The 16,538-nt window shown below is 38.9% G+C and overlaps 1 protein-coding gene and 1 long non-coding RNA gene across 2 annotated transcripts; one reads left to right on the top strand and one right to left on the bottom strand.

The window, feature by feature from the left end:
• Positions 1–2,005: 2,005 nt before the first annotated feature.
• LOC124196172 lies at positions 2,006–5,052 on the top strand. The gene is made up of 2 exons (XM_046590986.1): positions 2,006–4,838; positions 4,906–5,052. The coding sequence occupies exons 1-2, from the start codon at positions 2,006–2,008 to the stop codon at positions 4,947–4,949; spliced, it is 2,877 nt and encodes a 958-aa protein (XP_046446942.1). The 3' UTR covers positions 4,950–5,052.
• A 9,607-nt stretch (positions 5,053–14,659) lies between these two features.
• Positions 14,660–15,563, bottom strand: LOC124195337. Its single transcript, XR_006875152.1, has 3 exons — positions 15,451–15,563; positions 14,891–15,373; positions 14,660–14,819 (listed from the first exon to the last, which is right to left on the bottom strand). It is a non-coding gene; the product is annotated as an uncharacterized LOC124195337 (long non-coding RNA).
• Positions 15,564–16,538: the final 975 nt, after the last annotated feature.

Here is a 16,538-nt window from a genome sequence, read left to right as displayed (position 1 = left end):
CAACCGCCAGATGTCACCAGTCGTTAAGCAATTATTTTAGCAGTTTTTCATTTTTTACGGGAGTACTAATTAAGTAAATGTATTTTTTTTCTGGTCGCACCGCATATTTTTAGTCTAATTGTTAAGACGAAAAAGTCCGAAATCTGTCGTAAAACGCCCGAGTTATGGAGTGTTACAGACAGACAGACAGACAAAGTGACATGGTTTTATTTTGCCCTTCAGGCTCGCAAAAAAAACGAGCAAGCGCTTAAATAACGCTACTTAATGCGCGTCGCTCTAAATTAAGATAGAAAAGCAAGCTTATCAGCTCGCCGCGAAGGGATAAATGTAAGCCAGTTGAAAACTGTCTTAAATGAAAAATTCAGGGCCTATTATTAAGTCGGACTTTTTGCTTAATGCCTTCCTAATTTTTCAGAATTTTTCTGTAAATTCTATGTTTTTTCTTTGAAATTTTCTGGAAAAAACTTCTATCGCGAAATTAACGGTTAACAAAGGGCATGGGTCAAAATCAAAACAATATTTTTATTCTAAAAAAAGTAAATCTATAATGAGACTTAAACCATGACCCTCTTCATTATCATGCCAGCGCTATAACCAACAATCTATTTTTTGTCTTTTAATTCGATCCATTATCAAAGTAAATGAAATTATTTTTGTTCTGGCAGCACCGCATATTTTTTGTGTAATTATTAAGACCAAAAAGTCCGAAATCTGTTGTGAATCTGTTATTCACACTTTTCTTCACAGACTTTTTTGTCTTAAAACGGGATTTTCTGTCAGTTAAATATCCTTGCAAGTTAATTACGTTTAGTTTGCTCAACTCATATTTTCCTATTTTTACACATAAAGTTCAGTGATTTTGAAATTTAAAAATAACCGCTCTTTAGTTTAATAACTGCAAACTTAATTGCAATTCTGATTGTTGCGTCATGGTTGGGACATTACAGATTGCGTCATCACGGCGATGCTATGGACATCTGGTGGTAATTTATTTTGACCTAAAGTGAAAAAGTTGTAGTCGCCACCGCCAGATGTCACTGGTCATTATGCTGTTATTTTAGCAGTTTTTCATTAATTACGGGAAAACTAATTAAGTAAATGGAATTAATTTTGTTCTGGTCGCATCGCATAATTTTTGTGTAATTTTTAAGACCAAAAAGTCCGAAATCTGTCGTGAAACGCCCGAGCTATGGAGCGTTACATACAGACAGACAAAGTGACATGGCTTTTTTTTCTGCGTATGCGATTAAGATAGAAAAGCAAGCTTATCAGCTCGCCGCGAAGGGATAGTCGTAAGCCAGTTGAAAACTGTCTTAAATGAAAAATTCAGGGCCTATTGTTAAGTCGGACTTTTTTACGATTCACAATTTTCTTCAAATGTTTTGGCCTAAAAACGGGATTTTTCTTTCACAGTTCAATATCCTTGCAAGTTATTTACGTTTAGTTTGCTCAACTCATATTTTCGAATTTTTACACACAAAGTTCAATAATTCAATCTAAAAATAACCATCTTTTAGTCAAATAACTGCAAAATATAAATGAAATCTGGTTATTGCGTCATGGTTGGGACATTAATTATTGCGTCATAACGGCGATGCTTTGGACATCTGGTGGTGATTTATTTCGACCTAAAGTGAAAAAGCTGTAGTTCAACCGCCAGATGTCACTAGTCGCTATGCAATGTTTATAGCAACTTTTCATTAATTACGGGAGAACTAATTAAGCAAATGAAATTATTCTTGTTTTGGTCGCATCGCATATTTTTTGTCTAAATTTTAAGACCAAAAAGTCCAAAATCTGTCGTGAAACACCCGAGCTATGGAGCGTTACATACACACAGACAGACAGGCAGACAGACAGACAGACAAAGTGACATGGCTTTTTTTTTCTGCGTATGCGATTATTAGCTTCGCCCTTCGGGCTCGCAATTATTATTTTATTGCGGCACGGAAGTTAGCTTGAATATTTTTTAAGTTAGTTATAACTTGACTCGGTCATCAGCAAAATGTACTCCTATACAGCCAATGTCACTGGCAGTGACGCCTACTGGAGCAAGCGTCGGAGAGAATTAGAGGCTATAATGCAACAGAAAGGTCTTGGCACGGCTTTTTTTACTGTTAGCTTTGCTGACAATCACTGGTACGACCTCCATCGTCTCATGCCCAACGGTGCAGCTGAACCAAAACTTCGCTACCAGAGTACAAATGCAAATTTACATCTAGCAGACTGGTACTTTTCCGAAAAATTACGTCTTTTTATGAAGCATTTTTTCGGTGGTGTCTTGGATCACGAATGGTTTTGGTATCGTTTCGAGTGGCAATCAAGAACAGCCATTCATGCCCACGGTGTTTTAAAGCTCAAAAACGACCCGGGGATTGCCGACCTAGTGATTAAAGTCTATGCTGGCCGACTTATGGCGCAAAAACTAGCTGATCCACAGTACACAGCAAACCTTAGCGAACAAGACGTCCTAGAAAAGCAAGATCTGGTTGAAGCCGGCATCCTTGCAGAACTCAAGGTTCTAAAGTATGCCGATACTCTGTTGTGTGCCTGTAATACTCGGTCTGATCCAGTCAACCCGTTCAATGCTGAAGTACCAGTTCCCCATCCGTGTTCAAGCAATGTCTCGTCAATTTTGAACGATGGAGCAGCCATGGACGACTTTTACGAAAGATTGGCAAACTGTGTTCAACGTCACGTCTGTCGACCAGACGGTTACTTTAAATCGAAGGATGGCAAATGTCGTTTTCACTTTCCTTTTGATCTAGTTAGTGAATCGAGAATAGTTTTTGAAAAAATCGGAAACACAGACTCTGTTCGTGCTAAAATTGTTCTCAAAAGAAACGACAAGTTCATGAATGTCCACAACAGATCAATGTTGGAACATTGGTGTGCCAATGTAGATCTTCAGCTCATTCTTGATCATCACGCTGCAATGAACTACATGGTCAAATATGCCAGCAAACAAGAGCGATCTGGAAACACTTTACAGCAAGTGATCAAAACGATTATCAACAAAGCTGATGTCACCGACAATGCTGGCTCCGCATTTCGCTCCTCAATAATTCGTTCCATTGGCCATCGTGACATCGGGAAAGGTGAAGCGTCGCGCATTTTGTCTTCCGGCCACCACTGTGAATCATCCTTCAATTACGTCAACGTTTCTTTGGACCTGACTGTTAACGAAGTCTACAGAAATCCAACGACTGGTGAGTTGGAAACTCGACCAACTCTGCTTACCTACTTTGCCAAACGTCATGTCTACATTGAACAAAACACCTACCCCAATTGGAATCTTGATCAACCCAATTTTATGGAGTTTTGTCGTCACTTCACTGTCGTCAAAGGGAATCTTAGAAATAACCCCAATCCGGACTTGACCATTGTTTTGACATTCCCGGTGCATCGAAATTCTCCTACGTCAGCTACCTACCATCTGTTCTGCCGATATTCGCTAATCAAGTTTTTCCCATGGACGGAATCATCTATTCCAATCCTTTTGGATGACAACCTTGTCGTACGCCAATGGCAAGACTTTCGATTGACTGCAGCTCAGGAACTGCGCCAATATTTCAACTTAGACGAAGAATTACAAAGTCGATTAGATCAGGCAGCTGATGACCTCCAGGAAGAAGACAACATTGAAAACGACAACTTTAATCAACTTGAATGGCAGCAAGCGGTCGGTATGCGACCTGCTGGCGTGTGCATTGGCACAGAGCGTTCTGATCTACCTGTGATTGACCGTTCTTTCCCTTGGCTGACTAGTCTTCAGCTTCATTACACTCCACATGAATTGGCCTGTGGAAGCACTTGGGTGGTTAATCATCTAACCAACGGAAGAGATCTCGGCACTGATTCTACAGATTTACCGTTTGTCAGTCCCAGTCAACTGAATCGTTCACAACGAATGTGGTTCGATATGGTTGTTGAGGCTCTGCAATCTCGGAAACAGTTGTTATTGATCGTCAATGGCACAGCTGGTACTGGCAAAACCTTCACTATTTCAGCAATTTCCAGTGCTGTCCCTAAAGAACATATCGTCCGTTCGGCCTACACCGCGAAAGCTGCCCATCTCATCCGCGGTGAAACTTTGCACAAGATATTTCAAATTCCAGTAGAAAAAGGTCAAGGCACAAAGTTTGGCCCTCTTAATGGAGCGAAATTGGCAGCTCTTCAAGAGAAATTTCGTCATGTTAAAATTATCATAATTGACGAATATTCAATGTTGAGCTTGACCATGCTTGGAAAAATTGACGCTCGTCTTCGTGAAGCCAAAGGCAACAACCTTTTTTGTGGTGGGCTGACTGTTATTTTGGTTGGAGATCCAGCTCAGCTTCCTCCTGTGGCTGCTCCTTCCCTCTATTCCCAATCAACAGCACCGTTTGCCAACGAGGGTCGGGCCGCTTACTTGGCTTTCCAATCCGTCATCAAGTTGACAGAAGTTCGACGACAACAAGTAGAAGATGGCGACATTGACCAGCAAACATTCCTGGACACACTCAACTCTTTGAGAGAGGGAAACTGTTCCATAGACCAGTGGAAATTCCTTCAAGCAAGGAATCCGGAAGCCATTGCCAACTTTGGCACTGATTTTGAAGATGCGACCTACTTGTTTGCCACCAACGAAGCTGTAAATCGCAGGAATTACTTTAAATTACCACAACTTCAAATGCCAATCACCCTACTACGGTCGGAAAATGTGCCTTCAAGTGGCAAGTCAAAGCCATCTGATCAGTTTCGAGGGCTTGAAGTTGAACTGTACCTTGCGATTGGAGCCCAAGTAACGTTAACATCCAACATCAACACGGATGTGGGTCTCACTAATGGTGCCAGAGGTACCGTGGTTGACATCGTCTATTCCAAACAGCCCAATGTTGATCTGCCTGATTTCATCGTTGTTAGATGGCCTGATTATACCGGTCCTCAATTCTTCTCTACAACCATGAATAACGGCATTTCAACTCACAACTGTATACCAATCCCGGCCATATCCATACGGTCTGATGACACGAGAGCCGTCCGGATTCAGTTTCCCCTTCGCCTGGCTTATGCGATGACCGTATGGAAATCTCAAGGAGAAACTCTAGGCAAAACTGTTGTAGACATCGGTCCCAAAGAAACCGCCGGCCTGACTTTCGTCACTCTTTCAAGGGTAAGACACATTAGTGATTTGGCCGTCTTGCCATTTGACTATCAAAGAGCATTAAAACTATCGACTGGCGATGGGTTATTTGCTAGAAAGATGGAAGAGAGACTGCTAAATATGTTGTGTCAGGCTACACAAGATCAATGGTTTGAAAATAACCCAGAATAAATTTGTTTTATTTTCTTACTGTTTTGCTGTCTCATAAATTCGCTTTTCGTGTGCCTTTGTCACTCAACAACGTAACGTCAATTTTGAATACAAAATAGGTCCTGAATTTGTCATTTAAGACAGTTTTTAACTGGCTTACGACTATCCATTGGGCGAGCTGATAAGCTTGCTTTTCTATATAGTCAAATGGTGTAGTGGTTAGCGAGCTGAGATAGCAAGTCAAAGGTTGGAGGTTCGATCCTGGCCCAAGTTGCATCTTTTATTTGTCTTCTATACAACCCCGAACGTTTCGTATTGCGATACGATACAAATTTTTCGGGTTTGGGAACCCCAGATCTGGTCTAGCGAGAATTTAGGGCGTTTAACCCCGAAATAGTTGTTAAGTTTTTTAACAGTGATCAACTCTCAGGCGCTCATTACCGCTGCTCTTGTTAACAATAGCTAATCCGCCACTCCCCTCCCGAAAAAAAGCCACCGTTTCACCTTCTTCAACCGTCTTCAACCTATTACATCGCACAAACGTAGGCACTGGATATTTTCTTAATTATTTTTCTTATAGAAATAATGCAACAAAATATTTCTAAACGGCAATGAGTTAATGACTAACCAAATAACTTACAATTTCCCTCTCTCGTGGACATCGGTGCAGTCAGTGTCATCTCATTTTTTATGCCTGTCTCTTTTTTTCCCGGTTCGAAAAAGGCCTTAGAACATCCCGGCTGCCAACCTAAAATAATAGTGCATAATTTTTGTTAAGAATGATCAACTTTCGGGGGAAATCTAGAAATTCGAATTTTTAATTAGTGCTTTACTGCTTTATTATGGAATAATTGACCTATCTGCAGTGGCACCGTTAATTACAAAGTAATTTTGAGGCGCAGGTCTGCTGAATAGCAAATAGATTTGTTCCATATTAAATTGAAAATTCGATTAGTTTACTTTTTTTGTAGTACATACCAAAAGAGAAAGGCATTCAATTCGACTGCATTCGGCCGATAACAGCCCATCTCATGTGCTTGAACTCAATAATTTTCAAGCTGAGGGTTGACGGGGTACAAAATCAAAGTGAACTGAAACTGCAGTTCAGTCGCCAATAATCGGATGATGCAGGAGTTGAAAAAGGATGTGTACAGACTTGAGCAATACACAATTTTTGTCGTGCAGTTATAGTGAAGTTACCTTTCTACTCTCACGTCTATTTCACAATGCATCTAACAGTACCCCATCTAATTTTCTTTGTTTGGTTCAGCATTTTTCACTGCTCCTCGTTCCGCTGAATCCACTAAACGACCAACACATTCGCGTCATAATGGTTTATGGTTTTTTTTACTTCAAGAGATTTGCGATTACTTCAATGTTAACTTAATTTTGTTCGTTTTTTTTCCCCCAGCTAAGCGCAGCTAAGTTGGAGTGGTAACCGCAAAGTATTGCTGGGGCGTGTCCTTCTAAGTTTTCTATTTGATCGCAGACTAGGTTGACCCTAAAATAAGTGAAATCGTATTACAACTATAAACGTGAAACTAAATGCACGATAAGAATTGAAAATACATCGACGATAAGAGCAATCTCCTTCCAGGTGAAAATCTTTTCCAGGTTATCCTGAATGTTCCATCTAGAAAGAAACTACTATGAACCTGTCAACGAAAAAGTTCGCGGGAAAACAGTCCAACGACTTTGGACAAACGAGCTTCTGCCACACGAAAAACTTAGCTTTAAACCTCAAGCCTTATCATTAACTGTTAGGCGATTGAGTTAATGCCTACAAAATTTAGCTGAGACTCCGGTGACGAAGTACCTCAACGTCAATTTAGAGAAAAAAGTGAGACAATGAGTGGCCTAAGTCAAGACGAGATATCAACAACTGCACCAGTCTTTTTGTTTCTACGTACACTTCGATTGTTATGTTGCCACTTGTTAAGCTTTACTGGACTAAAAAAACACTAAAACAGTTAGAAATAGTCTTCCTACCTTGCGTTGGCCACTGCAGTCCTCTGGATGCTAAGCTGACCCGTTCACACCAATGCACAGCATCTACGGAAAGTGATACAAAAATAAGAAAGAAAAGCAAGCTTATCAGCTCGCCGCGAAGGGATAGTCGTAAGCCAGTTGAAAACTGTCTTAAATGACAAATTCAGGGCCTATTGTTAAGTCGGACTTATTCACAATTCACACTTTTCTTCACATACTTTTTGGTATATTTCAATAAAAAATATTCGACAAGAAAGAATTAATTTTAAACTTAACACGTTATTTTAAACTTAAAACGTTAAGTAAATGACAAGCACGTTAAGAATGGAAAGTGGAATTTAAACCTAAGGTGAAAAAGTTGTAGTCGCCACCGCAAGATGTCACCAGTCATTAAGCAATTATTTTAACAGTTTTTCATTAATTACGGGAAAACTAATTAAGTAAATGAAATTATTTTTGTTCTGGTCGCACCGCATATTTTTTGTGTAATTTTTAAGACCAAATTGTCCGAAATCTATCGTAAAACACACGATTTATGGAGCGTTACATACACACATACATACATACATACAAAGTGACATGGCTTTTTTTTTCTGCGTATGCGGTTATTAGCTTCGCCCTTCGGCGTATTACTATTTTATTAGGCACGGAAGTTGCTCTGCTGTGAGAGGAATCTCTCTGATGAATCCGGCTACGTCTTGTTTGAAATTTGCCACGTAGCCACGAGAAACATGTCCACCAGAAGGTAGCCGGAAGACAGACATGATGGAAGTTACTGGCGAGAGAAGCATTTCTTCAAGAGGAGTAAGTTCCCGTATGTGCTTCTGAATTGCTAGTGGAATAGATGAAAAATCACGCACCATATAATTTTGAATGCCAAAAGGGTTGAATTCCGTAAGTTTCTTGCAACGGCGGCAAATGTAGGGATCGACAATTGCATCTCTTGTAGGCCACAATTCTCGACAGTGGAGGCAATGCTGCTGATTTAATTGATGCAATTCAGAATGGAATTTTTTCATATGCTTGTCGACGAAAGGTTGCTTATGAAGCGGTCCATTGACGGAAGCATCAAAAGCATCTAGATATTCTTCTTTGGAGATTTGACGGGTTTCCCTAGATCGTCGTTGAATACTTGCATTACTTTGTCGCCTATCGGTAGCTTCATCTTGGGTTTCGTTGGATATAGTGGTGGCAAATCGAGCAGCGGAAGCAGCAAGTCTAGCAGCAGTTTGTTGAGGACACTCGGCTTCCCTGGCGATTGCATTCCTGATAGCATTTGTTTCAAGTCGAGCACACCGCTGTTCAACAGACTCGGTTTCTCTGGCGATTGTATTCCTGACAGCATTTGTTTCTAGTCGAGCATACCGCTGTTCTTCAGACTCGGCTTTTCTGGCGATTGTATTCCTGACAGCATTTGTTTCTAGTCGAGCATACCGCTGTTCTTCAGACTCGGCTTCTCTGGCGATTGCATTCCTGACAGCATTTGTTTCAAGTCGAGCACACCGCTGTTCTTCAGACTCGGCTGATCGTGCTGCAGCTGTTCTGACAGCTTTTGTTTCAAGTCGAGCACACCGCTGTACTTCAGACTCAACTGATCGTGCTGCAGCATTCCTAACAGCATTTGCTTCAAGTCGAGCAAACCGCTGTACTTCAGATTCCGTTGCTCTACGTTTGGCTTGCCTAGCTGCAAGTTCATCCTTTCGTTTTCTTTTAGAAGACATTTTGACGTTCGATAATCTGGGAATAGATTTGACTCTAACTGAAGTCTTAACTTCTAACTTAAGCCCTATGAAGACAAAGAACTTGGTCTAGCTTTAAGGTTGTTGATGGAGCAAAGACCTTTCTTGTTTTTTTTGTGTGGTAAAAAACAATCAGACAGAAACGGTGTGTGTTTGGCACCCTTTAAAATCAATTCTTCCTTGTTTTTGTATGGTAAATACAATCGATATTCTGGGAATAGATAATCAACAAAGTTTTACCTTTGCTAGGGGTTCTTGGGTCTAGCTTTAAGGTTCTTGAATGAAATTAAATTGTTGATGTTCTTTCTTGTTTTTTTGTGGGGTAAAAAAACAATCAGGCAGAGTATTTTTGTGTGGTAAAAACAGTCTGACAGAAACGGTGTGTGTTTTTCACCCTATAAAATCACCTCGAGTCGAAGCGCCTTTATATAACCTCGTGTGTGTAACGGTATAACGGTCGTGTATAACGGTGTGTGTTTGGCACCCTTTAAAATCAATTCTTCCTTGTTTTTGTATGGTAAATACAATCGATATTCTGGGAATAGATAATCAACAAAGTTTTACCTTTGCTAGGGGTTCTTGGGTCTAGCTTTAAGGTACTTGAATGAAATTAAATTGTTGATGTTCTTTCTTGTTTTTTTGTTGTGTGGTAAAAAAACAATCAGGCAGAGTATTTGTGTGTGGTAAAAACAGTCTGACAGAAACGGTGTGTGTTTGGCACCCTTTAAAATCACCTCGAATCGAAGCGCCTTTATATAACCTCGTATCAATACTTTCTTTCGCAATTGCAATCATGTGGGATTTTTCTGTCACAGTTCAATATCCTTACAAGTTATATTCGTTTAGTTTGCTCAACTCAAATGTTCCTATTTTTACACATAAAGTTCAATAATTGAATCTAAAAATAACCACCTCTAAGTTTAATAACTGCAAAACTTAAATACAAATCAAATCTGGTTGTTGCGTCATGGCTGGGACACTAATGATTGCGTCATCGCGGCGATGCTATGGACATCTGATGGTTTTTAATCATTTTTAAACATCCATAACGAATATATTTCAACAAAAAATATTCGACAAGAAAGAATTAATTTTAAACTTAACACGTTATTTTAAACTTAATACGTTAAGTAAATGACAAGCACGTTAAGAAAGGAAAGTGGAATTTAAACCAGGTGAAAAGTTGTAGTCGCCACCGCAAGATGTCACTAGTCATTAAGTGAAAAAGTTGTAGTCGCCACCGCAAGATGTCACCAGTCATTAAGCAATTATTTTAACAGTTTTTCATTAATTACGGGAAAACTAATTAAGTAAATGAAATTATTTTTGATCTGGTCGCACCGCATATTTTTTGTGTAATTTTTAAGACCAAATTGTCCGAAATCTGTCGTAAAACACACGAGTTATGGAGCGTTACATACACACATACATACATACATACAAAGTGACATGGCTTTTTTTTTTCTGCGTATGCGGTTATTAGCTTCGCCCTTCGGGGGTTTTTCTTATTGCGAGCCCGCAATAGTTTATCACAGGTAATTCACTAGCGCCATACGCGCTTAGATAGCGCTATAGATCCAGCGCGAACAGTTTAAAATAATTGGCCCAGCGAGCTTATTCATAATGTATGGGCTTATCATGTACGGGTGCACGCTTATCGTCCATTCACCGCAATCGTTTTCCCTTTCGCAACATTTTATTAAAATTAACGAACCGCTTGCGCGATTCGTAAATAATACAATGAAATAAATTGCGCTAAATTTAGCGAATCGCGCGCAAGTTTATCGCAAACCAATAGCTAGCGCCATGCGTGCTTAGATAGCGCTAGATCTAGCGCAAAACTTTTGAATGAATCATTTTTCGCTTATAATAATCAGCCGAAAACACCGGAAAGGACCAGCGGAAATAGCGGACGGGCTCACATTACTCGTCTGACCAGTCAGCGCAGACGTTTTCCTTTGCATTAAATAACAAAATTTAATTCAGAGCGATTCGCATTAAGTAGGCCTATAGCGTTATTTAAGCGCTTGCGCTTTTTTAAATATATGATAAAATAATACGCTCAAATCGCGCAAGAAGCGCTAAACATTCATTTTAAAGCTTGCGTTTTTCGTAAGTTATAAACGGACTCGAGGCAAGCGCGAAAATTATGCACGCGTGTCCGCTACTTGTCCAGTCGCCGCAATCGTTTTCCCTGTCACAACCGTTTATTTAAATTAACGAAGCGCTTGCGAGTTTCGTAAATAATACAATGAAATAAATTGCGCTAAATATATATTTAGCGCATCGTGCGCAAGTTTATCGCAAACAAATCGCTAGCGCCACGCGCGCTTAGAAAGCGCTAGATCTAGCGCAAAACATTTGAATGGATTATTTTTCGCTTATATTAATGAGCCGCCGAAAACAGCGGACGGGCGACAGCGCTAAATAGCGGACGGACCAGCGACAAGCACTGAAAAAACGGACGGGCTCGCGTTACTCGTCTGACCATTCGCTGCAGTCAGCCGCAGTAGTATTTCTTCGCATTAAATAAAATAATTGCGAGCCCGAAGGGCGAAGCTAATAATCGCATACGCAGAAAAATAAAAACCATGTCACTTTGTCTGTCTGTCTGTCTGCCTGTCTGTCTGTGTGTATGTAACGCTCCATAGCTCGGGTGTTTCACGACAGATTTTGGACTTTTTGGTCTTAAAATTTAGACAAAAAATATGCGATGCGACCAGAACAAAAATAATTTCATTTGCTTAATTAGTTCTCCCGTAATTAATGAAAAGTTGCTATAAACATTGCATAGCGACTAGTGACATCTGGCGGTTGAACTACAGCTTTTTCACTTTAGGTCGAAATAAATCACCACCAGATGTCCAAAGCATCGCCGTTATGACGCAATAATTAATGTCCCAACCATGACGCAATAACCAGATTTCATTTATATTTTGCAGTTATTTGACTAAAAGATGGTTATTTTTAGATTGAATTATTGAACTTTGTGTGTAAAAATTCGAAAATATGAGTTGAGCAAACTAAACGTAAATAACTTGCAAGGATATTGAACTGTGAAAGAAAAATCCCGTTTTTAGGCCAAAACATTTGAAGAAAATTGTGAATCGTAAAAAAGTCCGACTTAACAATAGGCCCTGAATTTTTCATTTAAGACAGTTTTCAACTGGCTTACGACTATCCCTTCGCGGCGAGCTGATAAGCTTGCTTTTCTATCTTAATCGCATACGCAGAAAAAAAAGCCATGTCACTTTGTCTGTCTGTATGTAACGCTCCATAGCTCGGGCGTTTCACGACAGATTTCGGACTTTTTGGTCTTAAAAATTACACAAAAATTATGCGATGCGACCAGAACAAAATTAATTCCATTTACTTAATTAGTTTTCCCGTAATTAATGAAAAACTGCTAAAATAACAGCATAATGACCAGTGACATCTGGCGGTGGCGACTACAACTTTTTCACTTTAGGTCAAAATAAATTACCACCAGATGTCCATAGCATCGCCGTGATGACGCAATCTGTAATGTCCCAACCATGACGCAACAATCAGAATTGCAATTAAGTTTGCAGTTATTAAACTAAAGAGCGGTTATTTTTAAATTTCAAAATCACTGAACTTTATGTGTAAAAATAGGAAAATATGAGTTGAGCAAACTAAACGTAATTAACTTGCAAGGATATTTAACTGACAGAAAATCCCGTTTTAAGACAAAAAAGTCTGTGAAGAAAAGTGTGAATAACAGATTCACAACAGATTTCGGACTTTTTGGTCTTAATAATTACACAAAAAATATGCGGTGCTGCCAGAACAAAAATAATTTCATTTACTTTGATAATGGATCGAATTAAAAGACAAAAAATAGATTGTTGGTTATAGCGCTGGCATGATAATGAAGAGGGTCATGGTTTAAGTCTCATTATAGATTTACTTTTTTTAGAATAAAAATATTGTTTTGATTTTGACCCATGCCCTTTGTTAACCATTAATTTCGCGATAGAAGTTTTTTCCAGAAAATTTCAAAGAAAAAACATAGAATTTACAGAAAAATTCTGAAAAATTAGGAAGGCATTAAGCAAAAAGTCCGACTTAATAATAGGCCCTGAATTTTTCATTTAAGACAGTTTTCAACTGGCTTACATTTATCCCTTCGCGGCGAGCTGATAAGCTTGCTTTTCTATCTTAATTTAGAGCGACGCGCATTAAGTAGCGTTATTTAAGCGCTTGCTCGTTTTTTTTGCGAGCCTGAAGGGCAAAATAAAACCATGCTTTTTGTCTGTCTGTCTGTCTGTAACACTCCATAACTCGGGCGTTTTACGACAGATTTCGGACTTTTTCGTCTTAACAATTAGACTAAAAATATGCGGTGCGACCAGAAAAAAAATACATTTACTTAATTAGTACTCCCGTAAAAAATGAAAAACTGCTAAAATAATTGCTTAACGACTGGTGACATCTGGCGGTTGTGACTACAACTTTTCCACCTTAGGTCTAAATTCCACTTTCCACAATAGCTTCCCTCGTTTTGATTTTTACAGAGACTTGCCATGTCAAGGTCATGTAAAGGTGTGTACGGGATTTCTCTATCCTGCAAATATACCGCCGGAGGCCATGCGTGAACCTCTGTCGTGCAAACCGCCGGAGGCTATGCGTGAAAACCAAATTTACCGCCGGAGGACATCGCACTTATGAAAAGGTTGCTTGAGGGAAACTGCTGTCGGTATAATGGCTATAGCTCTTGCGAGGAAAGTGGTTCAAGTCCAACTTTCAACAACATCGTTTTTCGTGATCATCTGTGTGCGGGGGAAGGGTATATGAAGCCTAGGTTTGGTAACGACCAAATATCGCGATTAAGAACTTTTTCACGCAAAAAACAATGACACACAACAATCAATTCCGTTTCAAAATAGTTTCCCATGGTATACAAGAACTAATGTAGTGGTTATAGATCTTATTGCAATTCAAAAGTACGCGACATAGCCAAATGTCGTGCGCAGCTTACGCCAATGCGCACCACTGTGGCCTATAGCCGAACTAGAAATTGTTTTATGCTTGACTAATCCTATACTCTTGACTACTTTTGAATTGCAATAAGATCTATAGCGCTGATTGATGATGAAGAGGATCATGGTTCACATCCCATTAAAGTATACCTTTATTAAGGATAAATATTGTTTTGACCTATGTTTTTGTAGCCATGTCTCAGACAAGTCAAAATTTCGTGAAAATCATAATTCTTTATATAATACTTTTTACCAGTTTTAATCTTACATCTTTATTTATATAATTGTTTTCTGATTTATATATAAATATTTTGAAAATATTTGTATTATGAAAAAGTGCCGGTTTTGGGTTCCCATAAAGAACCGTTAACCGAACGAACGAATCGAAACAACAAGGTAATTCTTCTGAAAATGGTTTGTCTGAATTTTTTAATTTCTTTTTTGGCTTTAAAAAAATCAACAATAAAGATTGCTTTACTTTTAGGTTTGAAAATTAAACAAAAAATATGCGGTGCGACCAGAACAAAAATAATTCCATTTACTTAATAAGTTCTCCTGTAATTAATGAAAAACTGCTAAAATAATTGTTTTTAGCCAAGTCGTATAGCCAAGTCGTATAGTAGTTTTTAGCCAAGCCAAACAAGCCTGTAAAATCCATCCTGGCCAAGCGAAATGTAACGATCCTGTGTCCACCAACAGTCCAGGTTGCTACAAGCGATCCCAATACTCCTCTTTTTACGGCAGCATGCACTTCATGAAGAATATTGGCTGAAGCAGCATATCTGGGTTAACCTATTAGATTTTAAAATTCCATGTTGTTTAAAACGACGAGTTCCAAATGAATTAATTTAATGTGTATCTACCTATCCCATGAAGCAGTTCCGGCGCAGAAACACAAGGCAGCCGGCTTTCCCAAGCCGACTTGATTTGGTGTGGAAATTATAATCTGCCTGGAACCCATACTCAAACAAGATGTGAGCAAAGTTGAGGTTTGGTTGAACTTGCTTCTCTCTCAAGCTTTTTGCACACAAAAGCCATGTTATATCGGGTAAACTACCACTCAGTAATTAATAGTTAGCTTTGACAAGAAGAGTTAGTAAGCCAGAACCAGCATGAAAAAGCCTAAACAATAATACTGCTTAAATTTGAAACCTAAAAAGAAATGTAAAGATATCTTACATTACAGTGGATGGAAAGCACACTTGGGAGATGACAATCAGTCCTTGTAGGATGTGTGGTTCTTTACAATCTCCTTCCAAATCCAGGGTTGGAACTAGTTCTATTCCTCAGTCTGTGCAATAGCGATCCAGGCTGATTCTTGGTTTTCCAATTCTATCTTGTGTTCCCTATAAAACAAACATTTGAAGAATCACTTTCACACATAAGTCAACATCAAAGTAGGCTATTTGCAATTATTCATCACCTGAATGAATGTTTCCATTTACGTTAACTGTCACAACTGTGACAATTAACCAATTTGGTCTAATGGACAGCCATGTCAGTCAGACATCCCGTCTTCCTTTTCATTCCCTGAGTAGAAACGTAAACAGCAGGTGACAATTAGATTATAAAAAATATAAATGTGTTTTCACAACTGCAATCATTTTTTTTAATTTTTAAGCATTGCATTTAAATCTGGATACGTTTTTATTAAGAAGAGGTTTCTTGCTTCTTAATCAAAATTTTCCCTCTTCTTCACACAATAGTTGGAAAGATTCACTAGCACCAAATGGTCTAACATATGTGTGTGTGTGTACAGTACCCACCAAACTATTAGGTACACCCCCCTATTTTCAGTGCATTCTTATGGCACTACGTGTCATAGAAAAAATGCAATTACTCTTGAACCGCTTGGGCTAGATTTTTTTCCTTTTGGCCCTGAGTAGATCTAATGATGATCTACATTTTTTCTACACATGAAGTTGTCGTAGATTCACCCCAACGGCGCTACGGTATCGTTCAGTTTATTAGGTACACCCGTTTTCCCCCCATATGCGCCGTGTTAAATACGGCGTTTTCAAAAATTTACAAAAAATACTAAAAGTAAAGCTAAAATTTTTTTCTTTGTGCCAAAAGAAGCACAATTCTTCACTCTATACGAATAAAAAGAATGATTTACAATAAAATAAACTCAGAGAACCCTTCCCTGTACCCTAAAGTTTTCCACTTCAAAATTTGTACTTTTTACTACACACTTGCACTGTCGCCCCCACAGGCATTAGAAATTTCGACAAATTTTGAAGTATTATGTATTATGTATTATTCAGACCATGTTTTGACTTTTGATTATTTACAATGATTTAATCCAAGGCCGTGTTGACATTCGTCGGCCTTGAATGAATGAAGTCAGAACCACCTAACGGGAAAGAAATACAACTCGTAAAGGAAATTTGCGTTTCCATCAATTACAACGACGACAACTTTAATCCAATTAAATTGACACTATGACGTTGCCACCCTGGTAGCACGCCTCTATCTATAGGATGTACGTCGCCCATCTTTTGCAGCCGA

This window comes from Daphnia pulex, chromosome 6, assembly GCF_021134715.1.
Source record: "Daphnia pulex isolate KAP4 chromosome 6, ASM2113471v1".
Lineage (NCBI taxonomy): Eukaryota > Metazoa > Arthropoda > Branchiopoda > Diplostraca > Daphniidae > Daphnia > Daphnia pulex.
This window is presented reverse-complemented; position numbering and strand designations above follow the sequence as displayed.